This window comes from Nyctibius grandis, chromosome 2 (genome assembly GCF_013368605.1).
Source record: "Nyctibius grandis isolate bNycGra1 chromosome 2, bNycGra1.pri, whole genome shotgun sequence".
Taxonomy (NCBI): domain Eukaryota; kingdom Metazoa; phylum Chordata; class Aves; order Nyctibiiformes; family Nyctibiidae; genus Nyctibius; species Nyctibius grandis.
The window spans coordinates 96,665,710-96,683,930 of NC_090659.1; the positions used below are offsets into that span (position 1 = coordinate 96,665,710).

An 18,221-nucleotide genomic window follows, 5' to 3' on the forward strand; every position below is an offset into this window, starting at 1 on the left:
CGCTCGGCCCGGACAGCCCGGACGGAGATGTGTGCTTAAACCGCCGCCTAGCCATAGGTTTTCCTTCGCAAAGGCGCGGCGCAACAGCCCACCACCGCAACAGAGCGACGGACAGCCGCCATTTCCCCCCACTTCAGCCCACCGCGCCCCGCCCCGCCCGGCCCAGCCCGGCTCGGGGGCGGTGCCGCCGCCGCGTTGGTTCCTGCTTCCCAGGGAGCCCGCGGCGGCGCCCGGCTCTGGCAAGTCCCTCCTCCGGCTCGGCAGTGCGGGCCGCCTCCCCCGGCCGCAGCCTCACCCGGCCCCAGCGGCGGTGCCCGTCGGCCCCGCGGCGCGCATGGCGGCGGAGCCTCAGCCCAAGGCGCTGACTCGCAAGCCCCTCCTGCTCAACAAAGTGGAGGGCTCGCAGGAAGTAGTGAACATGGCAGCGATAGTGCCCAAGGAGGACGGGGTCATCAGCGTCTCCGAGGACAGGTACCGGGAGCGGGCGTCCACAGGTCCTGTGGGGCCGGGGCTGTGGTCTGTCACCTCCACCATCACTCGTCGGTGGTGGACTACCACCACCACCCACCACCGACGAGTGGTCCACCACCGACGAGTGATGGTGGAGGTGACGGGTCCTGCGGTGATGGTCCAGCACCATTACCGGTGAGTGATGGTGGTGATGGACCAGTACCATCACTGGTGTGACTGTAGGCTCCACCACCGGAGTCCAGGCAAGCCTTAGCGGGTCGCGGTGCTCCAGCATAAGGACATTGCTTTACGCAGCCGCAGGTCCTGGAGGAGAAGGAGCTTGGGGCTGGGGGTCTCCAGCTTGGTGTCCACCTCCTCCCCCGCCGCCGTGTGGGTCAGGGCAGGGAGGGGGCTGGGGCGCTGCTGAAACTTGCAGGACTTGAGTGGGTAAAATGGGATCTGAGATCGCCTTCATCGCAAGGATTGCCGGGGAGGCTGTGGAGATCTTGTGGAGATCTTTGACCTTGCCTAAGGATTGCGGTGGCATTGGCTAAAACAGTAGTTTTGGTTCCCGTTTGCCCTCTCCAAGCTTTTCTTGGTAATTGTTTAAAAATACCATGTATCGGTGATAAGATCTTGGAGTTAAATCCCGTGTTGTAAAGCTGCCAAAGAGGAGGATGTTTTCAGGCCGTTTAGTCGGGCTTTGCGGGGTCTGAGGCTGCCCAGAGGCAGCTCTGTCTCTGCTGAAGGAGCTCAAACTTAATTCAGCCCTGCAGCTGGAGCTTCAAAACTCCCTCCTGAAGGTGACTTCCTTGCAAGAGCTTATTTTTCTTGCGGAGTCCATAAATAATTATTTTAAGCAGAGTTTCTTTGCAACTCCGGTACGTGGTGTAACCTGTGTCCTCAGCTTGAAAGACAAATGTTGACCAGTGTGTGAATATGTTTTGATTCTCAAGGTTTTTTTTGGTGGACTGTTTCTCTTGGATGCCTATTATCCTGTTGATGTCTGCTTTTATGTCTCTGCTAGCTTTCTGGAAAACTGTCAGTATTTCTTTCATCTTGTCTTTGTCCTCACTGTGAGTTAGTTTTCAGCTAGTTGTCAAATATGTGCACATTTAAGATCATTTAAGTTCATGTAATCTGTGGGCTCCAAGCGAACTCTCATGCCTCATAGCAAGAGGAACTGAGCTACATAAAATAAGTACACTGTCAAAGGGACTTTAAGTAGAGTTTTACATTGCTACATGCTCACAATTTTATTGTCTTTACATTTTTTATGTATTTGTTGTGAAGCTGAATAACGCTTGAGAGTGTTTTGGCTCATTGTAGCTTGTTACGCGTACTCAGCCAATTCTTTTTATCTGTAAGAAAGTATTCCTGAAATTCATTTGCTCTCATATTGGTGTCTCTTAATCTCTGCCTCTCCCCACACCTTAGAAAAAATAAGTAGTTTCTGCTGTTTTAGCACATACGAATTGTTGAGAACAGGTTGATGCTCCAAGTTGATATTTGTGTAGAGAAAGGGATTGATCAAAGATCTTTGTTTCACTAATAGCTGAGATGTCAGGTTCAAGAAACAAGTGGTGAAGCAGAAACCAGGGGTTTCACACTGAGAAACTTGCTAGTTCATGAGCAACCATCCCTCTTCCTTCCCATGCCAGAGCAAACCCCAGGTGTAGGTCAGTTAGGTCCTGACTGCTGATGAAACCATGTAGAGAAATCTGCTGCTAGATGTGCTGATAGATATCTGAAGTTTTGCTCATGATACAGGATAGCTCTATGGACATTAATACACTATAGTAAGTCTGGAGGTTCCCGGGGTATTTTCTGTCTAAAGGCACTAACCACGTAATTTGCCTGCTTGTGGGGCTGGTTTGCATTGTCTTTGAGATGCTATAGGCTATGGTCGTGCCTTTTATTTCTTTAGGCATGAAGATGTTGATTGATGGCTTTTTCTTTCATTTTCCACCTGCATTAGCATTTTTATTGCAATTAAAATTTCAGAGTCTAAAACTTATTTGGAAAGAATAGCAGGTTAGGAGTCAAACTTGGAGGTTCCAGGGTACCTGGGGTGGAAGCATAGTTTACTGGACTTTCAATACCTGTGGCTTATGATTAGGCTTGTGCAGATCCTTAAGGTAGCTTTTCCTGTTTGGACCTGCCTTCTAGCCTTAGTGTTGATGTGGTTGTTTAATGGCTTTGGAATGTGGAGGGCTTTTAGAGATTCCTGGAAACTGTAAAGGACAGTTATGGAGATGTTATCTGCCTCTTGTTAGCCAAACAAGTGAGTTTTGGCCGTGTTTCCCAGCCTGTCGTATGTACTGCTCATATGAGAGAAATATTCTGAAACTTCTGCAGAGAACTTCAGCCAGAAGGACTTGCTATCTCCAGCACCTGCTTCAGGCTGGGGAGGATGGGTCTTCTGGAGACAAAGAGGAGGGAGTTCTCCGTTGGTTCGCTGGTTAATGGCTGAACATATCATTGTTGAAGTTGCTATTGGTCTTAACATACACAACGACTAGGTACCGCTTTAAAGGTTTCCTCTAGTGCATGATGTGGCTCTATACCTGTAAACGCTTCAAAGCAGGAGCTTGGTCTCTAGTCTCTATTTTGTATGGCATCAGTGGCTTTATTTGGTTTTAAAAGACATGGAAGTGGTTTCAGCTATAGCTTGCAGACAACTAAGTAATAATAGAGAGTGTGGTTATTCTTCATAAAGAATGGCATAGATGTGAAAGAAGGGGGGGTTACATATTTAACTATATGATCTAAACTTTACATAACCTGCAAGGTTGGAGTTTTCTTTTCAGTGGGCATCACCTCTATACTCTACATATTTTATCTTCTGAATCCTAGTCAGTCATGTTAGTTGAACGATGTGCATTGTGTCCTAATCTTAGTTAATTTGGCTGATTCCTTACTAGGGCAAAATAGACTGAACGTGTATCTCCTTACAGTACAGCTGATGTGCATTGGGAGGGATAAGATGTAGTTTTATTTTGTGTTTTTGTTCTAAGGAAAAGGGGTGCACCTGTCTAGGCAGGTGAGAGTTAAAGGAGTGGTAGCATTTATTATGTATAAATCTGATGCAGGAGGGCTATAAGAAATAAATTATTAGCTTTCATCCATGCTCTTTCACCTGCCAGCAAACGGGTGGAATTAACAGACACATATATCTAAACGTGTAGAGTCTTTGAGTGATCCATAGCATTGAATGCCCTAGGTGCTACAGGTGGGGCTAAAGTGGGATTTTCCTAATGTGCACAGCTGACCCTAAGTTGTCATCAGATTCCTGTGTGTTTAAAGCATGTGCTACCATTTCAAAATTGCTGAGCTTTCTTGTCTTTCGTTGACTTCAGAGGGAGATGTGGGTGTTGGGCATGTCTAAAAAGTAGGTCACTGGCATGTCAAGTTCAGACATATCTAACTGTGCTCCAGAGAAGATTTAGTGTCATTAATCTTACCTGAGCATGGGGATATGGTGGGAGAAGTGCACTGACTCGCCCAGCTTTCGGTGCAAACAGTTCTGCTTGGTGTTGTCACACTTCTGTGTTTCTCAGGAGCCTGTCAGTGATGTGAGTGCTGATTCAGCTGGGTGTCCGATGTGCTGATCATGTGTCACTGTGCAAGACTGGCAGGAGGGGGCTGGGTGTCATCGTGGCAAACCTGCACTGTACCACTAGCCATCTTCATTTCCACTAGCTATGTTGTAGGTAAGGAAATCTTAGATGTGCTGGTGTAGGCAACTTTCCTGATAATTATGAACTCTGGTTTGTGCCCTCTTTTTGGGAGAGAGTTCTGTGCTCACTTGGAAATGTAGGTGTGGCGGTCAAGAACGGTTCTTCTTAAAGCATTCATGGGAGGTAAAAGCTTTCATAGTTAACTGAAAATTGTCAAAATCCTTTATTTTTAAAAAACAGGCATTCTAGTCTTCTAGAAGGTGACAAAACCTAGGAGAAAAATATTTATGCCATAGGATTTTTTTTTTTTTTTTTAACATAAGGGAACAGAGACCTTTGTCTTCTCCACTATCCTGTATCTTATTAAGTTCCTTTTGAACTGAGATGTCTCAGGTTCTTTGTATGGATCACTGTATAAACAGTGATGCCAGACTGTTTGTCATGTACGTTCGTGTTAGTGTCTTCATCTCACGTAGAGAAAACTGTGCAGAACTTGTATTGCTAGGTTTGGTTTACAACTTGAGGTTTTTAAATGCAGATGGATACTTAAGAGGTTTTTAAATGCAGGTGTACACTTAAAGCTTGTCTTCTGGGTATGCCAGCTAGCAGGGTTTTCAGGGGGTGCAAAAATGAATGACCATCTTGTGTAGATGAAATCTCGACTTTGCTAAACTAATGGTGAACGAGGAATGGGAATATGCATATCTGACAAGAAATGTGGGGGTTGTCTTTGACGTCCTGCTGACATGCCTTCTAGCATGGAGAAGTGTGATCGTTCCACCCTTAAATATATCAAAAGCAGTCTTTTGCTTCTTGTGGTTTTCTTGTCCAGATCCAGGGCGTAAAACGTATAGCATTATAGTTCATGCCTGTGAAATACCTCTAATGGAAAGGTTGGACTCTTCGCTTGGTGCTGCACCCAGTCAGGACACGAGGAACTGCAGACCCTGGGTAAACTCTCTGGGTTTTCTTTCTCCTGTGGTGGAGTGGTGGAGGGTGATTGCTTTGCAGAGCTGTGGTTGCAGTACAGGTTTGTAATTCTCACCTAAACACAGGGTTATGTCACTGACGGCTGCTTTGCTTTGTGTGGGGCTGTTGGTTCCCAGCAGAAGTGCAGGTGGTGTGAGAATTGATTTTGATGCTGGCTATTTGTGTATGTTTATCAGTCCAAGCCCGTAGGTTTCACACCCAGGTTATTGCAGCATGAGCATTAGTTTAAGCAGCGCAGAAGGTGTGAATGTTCTTCACAGGTGTAAAAAGACTTGTCCCTGCCTGGTGGTTCTTTACATTTTGATAAAAATGTCAGTCACTGATAAAATTGTTGAGAGGAAATGAAGGAACTTGACATTAACAGTTCTAAGGTTCGTAAGGGACCTATTGCTGTCGACGCAACTTGGTTGCTCTGAATTTTTTTAAACTAATTGGATGCATTGCAACTTGATGACTGTGTTCTGTGTTTGGAATAAAGCTCAGGGCGGAGGTTAGTGCTGGCTGTTTGAGTGAAAGAAGTGGATGCTGGCAAGAAGTTTAAGAGAAGACGGGAGATCCAAAAGCTCTTGGAATCAGAAATTGTTGCAGATGTTGAAAAGTAACTGTCCCTGATTTGACTAACGTGTCCTGTTGAGATGCCAAAATCCTGGGACTGGCACGTAAAATGTTTTGCTGAGTACTTGCTGGGGATGCTAAACTCTACTTAGTAACTTGTGGGAGACCTGCAACCTATTTTTTGTAAGCCCCTGTGGCACTTTGTGCCACCAGGTGATGACTTGTTGAAGTTTGCCAAAGCTTCTATGTCCCTTGCCTTACCATGCTCTCCCCCAAGTACTTAGTGTCAGTTAAATATTTAAAGCATGAGCATTTAGTCTTGTCTTTCTGATTTGAGCTATCCTGCAACTGCTAGCCCATGTAGGTCTGGGCACAAATTGCTGCAACTCCTGCAATTGTATTAAGTTCATGTCTTAACTGCAAGGTGGCAGCTGCAAAAATGTGATATGATGTAGCTTGGACCACGACTTGTACAGACCCAGTTTCAGCATCTGAATTAGGCATCAAAATAGAGCAGAACATTAGGTACTTGAGCATTCAGAGTCGGAGATGGAGTGGTTTTTGCTCACCTCTCTGTTTTAGAGATTATTTTTTATATAAAAGGTGTAGATGCATGTATCTTACCTTATAAGCTTTATTTGGAATAAGAACTACTTACTACACCTTCCGTTTGCTTTATGGTAGCCTCTTTTTCCACCAGTTGCTGAACAATGCTCTTGAGTTGCTGCAAGTTTCAGGATGGTGCGTCTGCCTCCCATATTAACCAGTTCTCATTTTTCTTCTTGTCTTCCCTGACCCCGTCTTAATTTCACTGGCATCTGCTTGCACAGAGACTCGATCTCTCATCAGCATTTCTTGTATATGTCAGGCTTGGTGACCTTCCCCTGCAGTCTCTCCAGTTCTGCAGCTGAACAACGCTGCTTGCTGAGAGGGGACTGCACAATGCCACCTCTGTGTGTGCCCTGCGGCCCCTGGAAGAAAAACAAATGCTCATGATGGAGTAAGTGCAGTACTGAGCCGGCATATAACTGAAAATGTACTGTTGCAGGAAACTTGTTGGTTTTCCTCCTAAAGCTAAAGGTGGCTAGAGGAGGCAGTGATGCTACAGCATTAAGTGGCTGCAATACCTTAAAATAAAGGAATTGCAACAGTTTTGAAGCTACCAGGCTAGTTCAGTAAGGCTGGCTTTTCATTGAGTGTCACTTAGTGGACTGGAGGTCTCAAATCGCACGTGAAGTTGTAGCACGATAGAAATACGTCAGTAACTTGTTTGCCCTACCTTATAGGATTCTGGTCGTTGAGGCAGATGCCTTGTTTTTCCTTTCCCTTTCTCCAGCTCCACTGGTTCCTGCACGGTATCTGCAGACAGTGATCTGTGGACAGGTTTCCCAGGAACATCTTTCAACTATGTGATAATACATGCAAGAGAACTGCTCGGAAGTGGCACAAGTTTTATAAAACATTGTTTATAACAGGCTTAAGAGAAGTCAGAATATACTTGGCTGCTCAGGGAACAAATGGGAAGGAGAAAATGGGAGGACGTAATGCAGGAGTGCACTGATCCTGTGCTCAGGAGCTCTAAAAACTTTGTAAATTATGTGCAATGCCCTACGGAGAGCAACTGGCTTTTGCACAAGTATCTTACTGTACATCACTGTGTTCTCTGTAACCTCTTGGATGTTGGAATGCCATTTGCATAAAAGCACCCCAGAAGCCATGTTTAATTGCCTTGCCCATGGTGCTTCCATCACGCATCTGTCAAATACGAGTGGTTTTATATACAACTCTGCCGGTATCTGCATGTATTTGCCCAGGGATTTGATGAGAATTGCAGTAGTCCCTAGCATAGTCTGTTGCAAAGACAGGAGCAAGAAAAACCACAGCTGTTTCTCTTCTGTGTGTGGTGTGACGGAGTGATGGAGGCAGCCGTGGTGCCGCAGGCTGCAACAGGCTGTGATGGGGCACCGTGCGAGGGGATGGGAGCGGCGGCCGTGGGGTGCTGAGAATAGCCACACGCAGCGGGACGCATCCTGTTCAGCAGAGCCTTGTCCTGCATGGCGCGTTTTAGGAATGAGAAAATAAAGCTTCCTTCTTTGTACTTCTGTGAGGTGAAGTATAAAATGCAGTAAGTGGGAAAACTATAAAACCTCTGCACAGGAACGGCAAGTACCCCAGCAGGCGGGTTGGGCGAGTAGCTGGAGCAAGCCTGGAGAAGGAAAAGGACAATTTTGTAAAAGGAGAAGCAGGAGAGGGCAAGTTTACCAGGCAGCCCTCCAGGGAGGGAGCTTTACATAATCACAAAACTATATGCATCTCTCAGGGTTCTTCATATGTCACAGTCTGCATGCCTGATGGCTTGAAACTGCACATAAATAACTGTCAGAATGGATATTTGGCTTTCAGAAAGCAGGTAATAAATTTTGCAAATTAGACTGTGCTGAAATATTAAATAGATAAAATACAGCCTTCATCCTCAACAGTTGAGGCTGGGTTAAAAAAAAGTGGTGTTTTAATTTTTCTCTTAGCTGGGCTGCAGGAAATAGCATTGCGTAACTAACCTTGGCCAGACTTTGAACATACGGGCTTTGCTTGTCGTACCATGTGTATTCACCACTTAAATTAAGTTTTTCAGGGAACTCTTAAGGTTCTGAGCAGTGGATCGAAGGCGATGCCAAAGCACAGTTCTGGGTGGAAGAGCACTGCTGTTCTGCTGCCAAGTTTACTGAGAAGTTTGATCTAAAGTTGTCTTTTATTCTCCAAATCCTGTACCGTTCCTTCCTACTGCGAGGTAAGAGATCGATGTTCTTAGCAGATTTTTGAAATAACAGTAGTGATCGATCAGCCCCAGAAGGCAATGCTTTTGACCTTTACAAGTCTGTAGTAGCGGTTCCCATAGGAGTTGAGTCCTGCGGAGAGAAATCTGAGAAAAGGCTGTCCTAATGTGAATTGGCCAATTTTGCCACCAGGTTGAATTATGTGGATTAGAATTATCTGGATTCGGGTGATAGAGCAAATACAGTGCACTGTTTTGAAGGGATATGGAGAGAAGATCCCTGCGTGTGTTTAGAACATGACAGATAATGAGATTTTGCACCTCCAGCAGTGAGTGCAAATTTGATAAATTTACCTTCAGATTCAAATCCAATTATAATAGCAAATAAAGGCTTAATTGTATTCTTAAGCAGGTGGTGCATCTGCTCTGTGGAGTACTTTAGGGTCTTAAAGTAAACAGCTTTTTTTGGTTTTTTTAAAGCTCTAGGAAGGTCTAATCATGAGTTGGTGCTAAAGCTTTTACTTTAGCTTAAAAGGTAATAAGGTATAACGAAAACATCATTACATTTATGCAAGCTAATGCATGCTAGAGGATGAGAGAGGGTTTTGGTGTTGGTTCAGATAAGTGGTACATATCCTCTGGTACAATGGTTTCAAGATGTAGATATATAGGTACCAACAGCCTCTGGCTTCCACGCTATTTAGCTTATCCATGGCTTGGAATAAAAAAGATAGCAGCAGTGACTGAAAGAGGAAATCCAGTAGGTTTATTGTGAAGCAAGGTAAGATGAAGCAGGAGAGCACTGAAAATTAGTCCATTCTGATGCTTTCCTTCCTGTTGCTGTTTAGCATTTTTGAAACAGTACAGCAAAGCTTCTCATACATGTCTCCTCTGATTTGGATGCTTCTCCAAGAACATATACACTGAGGTTTCTTCCCTTGCAGATATTGGCTGAATATAGTGTTGAACTCGATATTCTGTAAGATGTTTGCCTGTATGTGTGTTTCTGAGCCAGTTTATTACACAAAGATCTGGAAGGGATTGTATTTTCATTTATAACCATTGACCCTTATCTCTCTTAAGAGACAGGTCCTCATTAAGTATTTTGCCTCCTTTACATGTGTTGGAAACTGGAAATGATGGCTTACATTTTATTTGTGACTAGTTTGCACCCATTTTGCTTATGTGCTGAATTGTCCTAGCTTTAAATATTTTCCTCTCGATCCTTAGTGTTATTAAGCTGTATCTTCTCACTTCCCTACTCCATACCTGTTTTCCTGTTTGATATAAGGCAATTCTGTTCCCCCTCTGAGCTCTGTGTTTTGCTAGAGCAGACATGGGATATGGCGTCAACTAACAACTGGTTCAAATTGACATTGCGAAGGCCTCGTGTTTTACAGCAGCCCGTGCATGGCATAGGATGAAAGTAAAATTTCTGAGGAGATGCCTCCTGCTTTGATGGTAAGGACATAGCCTGTGGTCCAACCTAGCTGTTACTGCATGCAGGGTTGACTAAAGACAGCTGCAGCATTTTGATGGCAGGGGAGACACCTCTACATAGTGTCTTGGCTGGACTTACAAATCATGCCTTTGCTTCACTGGTGGTTTCAGCAGCTTCACCGGCCGTTTCAGCAGCTTCACCAGCAATAAGCTGCTGTCAAAGGCCAGTTGCACTTCTGCAGTTACTGGAAGTCCAGTAGGAAATCTCATGTCTGTGCTGTTCTCCAACGTTGGGCATAGAGCCCTTGTGCCTGCTCTTGTCCTGTTGGTCCTATTTCTTCAAAGTCCTGTGACACAGGAGTCCTTGATCAGACAGTGGCCTCAGTGTAGCCTGCTTTCTGCTGTCCAGGAGCTTAAGGAGAGGTGGAAGGGCCTTTGTTGAAGAGCCCTGAATTTGGCTTCCAGAGCTGAAGGATTGCTTTTAATGTGCTGTGGTGGTGGTTTTCTTCGCCGGTACCTGCTTCTGCCTGTGCTAAAATCTAGAGATCGAAGTAGAGCAGTGTGGTAGGTGCTAACAGGGGGAAAAGAGGACTAAACCTGGCCCAACATTAATTGTGCTGAGGGAGAGGGGTGGGAAGATAATGTATCTGTCAAGTCAAAATTGACACCTTTGGATATATTGTACCCTAAGCCTGGATTAAAGTTACTTAATAGCTGGAATTAAAGAGTTGATACTTCTTGCTGCAGTGAAATGATGCATTTTATTCTGTTCCACTGAGCCCTATTTTAAGTCCCATTAAATCAGAATAACTATAATTAAACTCCAGAAGTGCGTCTTATGTCTACCAGAGCCTTGCCTGGGACAATCTGTGTGCTGCTTTAGTAGCCGAGGCTTTTAGCGCTGTCTGGTGAGTGAAGCCCTGTTGATAATACCTCATGTTTTCTAGGTTGTGTTGCATCTGAAGTCAGGAGTAATAGGAGTTTTTGAGACTGTATTAGCTGCCATTATCGGCTAAGAGTGGACGTGCGCTGGATTTCTTCAGGCAGGAGGAAGCAGGGGAAGGCGTTAGCTTAAGCATATCAACTCCGATGAGTGGTAGACCACTGTACTTGGCACAGCGTGTTATGTAACAGGGGCTGGTTATGCAACATATAGGCACTAATCCATTTCCGAAGAAGAGCACACACTCTTCCCTTCAGAAAATGAATCAGACTTCATAAACAAATCTCTTCTCGCTAACTTCTGCAACTGCCAGTAAATGAATGGGTATAGATGAATCCACCATCATGCTTTCAAAATATCAACTAATACATGATCCCACTTGACTTCAGCAGGCACACCAGTTCAGCATCATACGAACACTTACTGAACCTTCAGGTTCATACCCTGATTCCTGTTGTTCCTGGATTTCTTTGTAGCCAAAAAGCAAAAACACATAAAATTTTGGAGAGCTTACTGTGGTGCTTGGAGTCCCATGGCAGCCTGAGCTGTGAAGCACCGGCAGATGAGGAGCCCCGTTGAGTGTGGTGGGCTGTTGCAGAGGCGTGCTCTCAGTCCCGCTGCATGCAGGGTTTCTACAGGCTGCACAGCTGTGGACGTTGCTCTGGGGGACATTTGGAACCTCTGTTGTTTGGCACCTCATCTTCTCGTTTGTACGCTCTTTATGTTGCTTGTATGGTGGGGAAGCATGTGACCAGTGGGAACGTAGGAAATCCCACAGTAGCTTGTACCACTAATTCAGTTCCAAAGTGTTGGTTTTGGAGTGGAAGATTAAAAGCAAAAGCAGGATTTTTTTTTTGTTAAACAAGAAATGCTATAAATGCTGGTGGTCATGGTCCTCAGGTTTCCAGCAGTTAACTTTTCCTCAAATGCTGCGGCTAACCCATATTAGATAACAGAGAGAGCAGCAGGGAAAGGGAGTTACAAATGTGCTGATTGTTTAAAACAAATTTACATGCTGTAGTGCCTGAAAATGAGTGAACTTTATCTGGATTCTGAAAGCTCCTCTGTGATTTAGGATGCTTTTACTCCTTCTTTCCCTCCTTCCCAGTAGCGGGTAGATAAGAGATAAGCTTGGTGAGGATTTCCTTAATAAGTTTTCATTAACAGGAAACCAAGCCAAGAAGTCTCCATCCCTGACTAGTTTCATCCACAGCATCCTTTTGGTCACAGCTTATACTCATCCTTCTAAAAACCTGATGACTTAAAAACTCTTTTTTGAGGAATCAGGAATGAACATCCTTGTCTGCTTTTTACGAGGTGTGAACACGTCTGCATGAACGGCCCAAGGACTGCAAATGTTGAGGTCACCAGCAGGAAGCTTGAATAAACCTAACAAATGGCTTGGTCTGCCTCTGTCAGTGTCTCCTGTGGTCTTTCCTTTGCTCCAAAACTGAGAGTGTGTTCACGTGTACTTTTTGACGTGAACAGACATTTTTACATGGTTTAAAGAGCCAGATTCTTTTAGAAACAAGTATAATTGTTATTTAGCTCTTTGATCACAAAACCAGGACTATTAACTATGTAGGCAAGTGTTCTGTATGCAAAGTGATGTGGGAGAAGTAGATAATAACCATTTTGACAAAAATTCTGGATGTTGGAAAATCAAATGACATGGATAATTGCTTAGTGATCTGTGTTCAAGCGTTTTGCATGTGGATTAAAAAGTGTGAATGGTGGTTTCAAAAAGTGGTGTGTGTGCATGTATTGACACCTCAGACTCAATGGTATTCTTCCAGAATTAAATGATACTGGCTGTGTTTGCAGGCAGGCTCCTAATTTGAAATCCAGCTGTTGTGATACTCTGAAGCATTATCCTGGCAATGGTCATCTTTTTGTTTCTAGTTTGATTTCCCTGTATGGCTGTGTGTGATGACTCTAAGCCAGAAATTGCTGTTTATTCAGTTGCTGGCCAATACCTTTACACTGACCTCAGGCTAATAAAAATGAAGGAGGGAAGGTGGGAAAATATGGACCACCTTGAGATATTATTGCGGTGTACAAGGTAACAAGAAAGGAGGGCTCTTGTGAGCAGAGACAGCAAACTGCTTGTTTTTCTAACTTTCCAATTCTTCTAAATAAGCCCAGTATTGCACAGGGTGGTGTACGTAGGGCAGACTTCAGCGGGATCGGTACTGTTCCTCTTTTCAACAACTGCGTGAACCAGCTGGGAGAAACGGGCAGCTGAACCCAGGGCCAGTTGCTGTAATGACTGTATTTCTAATAAATTAAATAGCATGAGGGTATGTATTTGGGCACAGGGATCTGGCTGGCTGTACCATATGGTTGTTGGTATCAGGCACTGTTCTTGCCATGAGCCAATTCGTACCATGTCAAACAATCCCCAGACAGGGTCTGGGAGTCAGCTTGGACCAGGGACTGTTCCCAGTACACAGCTTGGATGGAGCTGCTGGTTTCGATGCCGGCTGGCCTCGCTGCCAGAGACTGGTCCCAGGCCTGTGTCATTTATTAATTTAGGTGTGTTTCACATCTCTGGGGCACCCGGATCATGTGGCCATCCCTGCTGGTGGGGTGTCAGTTTGCCTATAGGAAATTGGTTCTGTGGTTTAAAAAAACCAAAAAAACCAAAAAACAAAAAACCCAAACTAAGCTGCAGGTTTAAATAAGACACAGCCCTTAAAACTGGTCTGCGTGTAAATATTTCTGCTGATTTGAGATCTGTAACAGTAAGTTTAAAAAGCCTGAATTTGAGACCAAAAATAGTTTGAGATTCTTAAAACTAACGTCAACCAGATATCTGGGGGAGGGCAGGTCTCCCGGGGCTGTGACGCTGAGCAGAAGTGCACGCGCTGCCAAATTCCTGCGTGCAACATCGGTCAGTGACCCGCGGGGCCGCAGCCAGGGCTGGAGCCCAGCTGGAGCACTGAGGTGGCACTCATGGCCTCTGTGGCCAAGTCCTCCGGTCAGACCCCTGTGTGTGTTGCTGCACCACCAGAGGCCCAAGCATTGGACTTGTCACCTGTGTGAGTGCGTCTCCTCACATTTCTCAACAGCGGTCAAGACAATTTGTCTCCACAAGCTTTTACTTCTGACACCCAGGGAAGTATCTTTGACTGGTGTGAGCAGAGCATTGCTTCATTATGTGCTGTACCTCTGGGAGACAGGACATGAATGCTTCTTTACATGCCAGCTTGTTCCCTGCTTACACTGTCTTGGGATGGCATCCTTCCAGCGAGCTTGGTGTCATTGCAGCTGCGCTGGGGCTGCTCCATGTGCTGCCAGTAGAAGAGCCCCAGCCTCACTTCTGATAAGTGTGATAGTCCCTCCACTGTTTCAGGCCAAGTGAAAACTTTGGTCCTATATTTTTGAAGTCATAGAACAGTGCTAAGCTGTAGTAATGACCAGTTTTGAAATACAACCCACTAATCATCTACCCTTTTGAAACACATATACAGTTGGGTGTTATGTGCTGAAGAGAGAATTCTTCATTGAGGTGATCCAAATGTAGAGAAAAGCTTCAAAAAGATCAAGGAAGTCCAGAGACCCTCTGCAGGGAGGCTTTGCCTAAGCTTTTCATATTTGAAATATTTGACCTTCAGTCATAAAAATGACATTTTTGTGCCTTTCAATCCCTAAAATACCTAAGTTGGGCATAGAGGTGCCACAGACCTTACTCCGAGCATTGTTTTCCACCCCTGCATCTTTTCATGTAACCAAGGCTTCAATACGATCTTTGGTGTTGCTGCCAAACGACTGTAGAAAACTGATTGGATACATAGGTTGTATTAAAATTTCAAGGTGGACAGAAGATAAGAAACTTTAATTTCCTAGTAAAACTGGAGATGCCACAAAAGAACTAAGAGGAAGTGTGCTACTTCAATAGCTTGTGAGCTTCTCTACCTGAGAAAAGCATAGGAAACTTCAGGTACAATAATTAACTCTCAAAGCACGTTTGCAATAGAAAGTACTGTGCAGTTAGAGACGCTGTTCTGTAACTATTGTGCAGATCTTTCTGCCTTGTCCAGTTTACCTGCCACTGATAAAGTAACAGAGTTACATTGTTGGGACAAAGGCTTGCGGAGAGAAAGTCTCTCCTCCATAGTCTTACATAGCTTATTTTTGTACAAGCTGTTTCCATTGGAGTATCTGAGGATTCACATGATATTTATTTCAGTCCTTTTTTTTTCTTTTTTGATTGTTTTTTGTTTACCCACTGATGTGGGGACAATGATGTCTCCCCTTAGGAAGAAGCAGTAATTTTCTTTTGCTTCAATATATAAACAAACACTAAAATTATCACGGTTGGTTTCATCCTGCTCCAGTGTCACTTGAAAGTTTTGCTGCTGACCACATTGTGAGCAGGATCAGATGAGCGCTTCAGAAGTGCAGCTGGTATTTGCATTGCTGGAGAAGTGCATCTACAGCTGCTGTGGTAGGCAGAAGGATGATAGGCATCCCTTAGCTTTCACTGCCATAGTAATTGGTGTGGGGCAGTGGTGGAGCCAGAAAATACATGTTGGATGTAGCATTGTTGTTCTGAAACTCTCTGGCATGGTGCTGCCCCATGGCAGTTGCATTCTCCTTCTGCTCCTGAGCTTGGCCCAAGTTGCTAAGCTGGGTTTTGTGTCTCGGAGCCAGGCTCTCCAGTGGCGAGGAGTGTTGGGCTTTCCTCATCTTTCACAGTATGTTGCTGTTCCCTCCTGGACTGAGAGGGAATTTATCCATTTTAGTTTAGGTTTCTTTTGTGAGGTGTCTGGTTGTAGGAGCCTTTTGTGTTTACTCCTTTTCTGTGAAAAGTTTCTTGTTTAGTTTTGAATATCACTTTAACTGTTCTCAGGATGGTTGGACTGAAATTATCCTCTGGTATGGGTCCTCTGATACTAAGGAAATTGTGTCAAGTTATTTTAGCCCAGCTGTAAGTTGTTACAAGATTGTGATTGCCTTTTTAAGGTCCAAGATCAGAGGATCAAGAAAGCAACAAGATTTCCTTAGAGTTATGTGTACCTTGAATACCCGGGACATAAAGGTTTTACAACAGTCTTTATAGTATTTTTCTACAAAATCTGCTACTTCTGCTATAGCACAAGGTTGCACTTTCTTGCTCTGGACCCAAACAGAAATTCTGCGTGGTCTCTATTGCATTAAATCTTACTGAAACAACAATTTTAACCAGATTCTAAGAGAGGGGCAGATCTGGAGTCAAATGAACTTAAATTATGAATAGCTATCAATTATGCAGAAGTAACATGAAGATAAACAGAACAAGATGTCTAACTTGGCTCCGCTTCCTTCTATGTAACTAAATTGATATTGTTTCCTGACGTCACAGATCAGAGTGACACTGGTGTTGCCATTTTGCAATGTATTATGGTTATGTGTTATCTGAAAAAAATTAGGCAATTGGAGAGAAAAAAAATTGCTGTAGCTGAAAGTAGAAATTGAAAGTTTCTTTGTAGAGGGGGGGAACGTATGATTTATCCATCCTGCCTTGCAGAGAAGTTTCATTCTCATTCAATTGGTGCGTATCCAGTCTTGATGGTATGTTTTTAACTCCTATTGGAGCTAACTGGTGCATCTTTGCTAAGTTTGTATAGTGGTTGGTTGCTGTTGTAAGAACTTAGCAGGTACAGGTGATTTGTGAGTCTCCTGGGGAGAGAATGGGCAGGCTAATGTCCATCCTACCAGGTGACCTAGCATCAACTGTTTATTGAATTATTTCCGCCCCCCTGCCCCGACTTGTGTCTGAGATTTGATTCTGAGGAGAATGGTGTCAATTCCCCCATGCTCAGGAGATCTTATAGCTTGCCCTGTTCTCCTAGTTGAGTGTTCTTACACCTAAGCTATAATGGAGTAAAAATGGGTGTCATGATGCAAGGGTTTGGGATCCAAGTGCTTACACAGTCTAAATTAGGATTGCAGGAGTGTGTCCGGATCTGTGGAGGATGTGGAGTTTCACACATCTTTTTGGCATTTTGCATTGGTTGGCTGGAACTGCCATGTTTAATGAGAGTCCTATTTTTGAGTACCTACCTCTATAGTGGGAGTGATGCTCCCAGACCTGAGCGCTTTCCTTAGACCTGCTGGTGTTTGGTATCCCTGTCCTTAATTAAGTTCTCTTGTGGAGCTGGGTCATGGCGCTGCTTTCTCTACCTGTCCAGGATTGATTTGAAAGCATCTCAAACATCTGTTTTTTATTTTTGAATAATATTATCATTTTGTAAATATTCCGTGAACAGGACCAAGTTTGAATCCATGGTGTCTGTTTACTTATTCAAAGGCTAAGCTTCTAGTAACTTGACTCAAATTGAGGAGGGAACTTGCTAAGAGCCAGTGCTGAGACTTGAAACTTTCCACAAGCACTGCATAAGAAGCCAATTGAAGTGAAGCTTTTTCTCTCCCTGAAAAAATGTACAGGGAAAACATTTTATTTCAAGTACAAATTTTGTAGTGTGCAGTTGGGAAAAGATCATTTGAAATTGAATTCGGATAGTCTGTGTTGGTCATGTCTTCCTTTTTCAAACTATTGTTTATTTTCCTCTATGCTTATTTCACAATTATAGATAATGAACCTTTGTTTGCCTTAAATGACAAAAAAAAAATCCTGTTAACAGGAAGCTGATACAGCCTAATGGATTTAGTGCCCCAAGTCGCAGAGCAAGAACGTCCTATCTGTGAGTTACCAAGGTAAGTGCAAGTGCACTATCTGGAGAAGCCTTAATGTAGGAAATACTTTCCATGATAGATATTTGGAGGTTACATGCAGGGAAATACTCCGTTGTCAAGTGCAGCTGGAAGGGTTTCATTACCATGTCTGTCACCACCTCAGTGCTTCATAACTGCAAAGGGTGAACCTGGACTTCTCCCTTCCTTCTGGCTTTGGGCTGACCTCATGCACTTCTTGATAGCCCAGCAACTGGGATACAGGGAGAGTCTTGTGGTTTGAAGGGTTTGTCTTCAGCCTGTTGCCTTAATTTGGATAGATTATTAGCAAAATACTGTGCTGTTTCAGTTTTCTCGTCTAGGGGTTACTGAACCAGCTGCTCGCTGCTGTCCTTACCGCAGGCTTTGTGTAATTTGTACTTTATAACTTGCTCCCTGCTGCTTGTTCTTTCCATTCATGTTTTATCTCTAACACAGCTCCTCTCAACTCACTCTCTCCTTTCCTCACCTTCCTGTTTATTCATTCTTTAGGTGGCAGCATCTTATCAATTTGAAATTAAAAAAAAGGACAGCTGCCTCCTTCCTGCATGAACTCTTGGAGCAGCCGTACATCCTTGCTAATGCTGACTGCTGTTAAATACCAATATCCAGCAGTCATCTGATGTGAAAGTCAAATGGGGTGTCTTGGATCGGGAAGAATACACTGGCACCA

At 44.1% G+C, this 18,221-nt stretch overlaps 1 protein-coding gene across 1 annotated transcript in view; it reads left to right on the forward strand.

The window, feature by feature from the left end:
- The first annotated feature begins 279 nt into the window (after positions 1-279).
- WDFY2 (WD repeat and FYVE domain containing 2) overlaps positions 280-18,221 on the forward strand; it is a 74,294-nt gene continuing 56,352 nt past the window's right edge. The window contains exon 1 of the mRNA XM_068425210.1: positions 280-471. Within this exon, the coding sequence (XP_068281311.1) occupies positions 335-471 (137 nt within the window). The 5' untranslated portion in view covers positions 280-334. The remainder of the gene's footprint in view (positions 472-18,221) is intronic.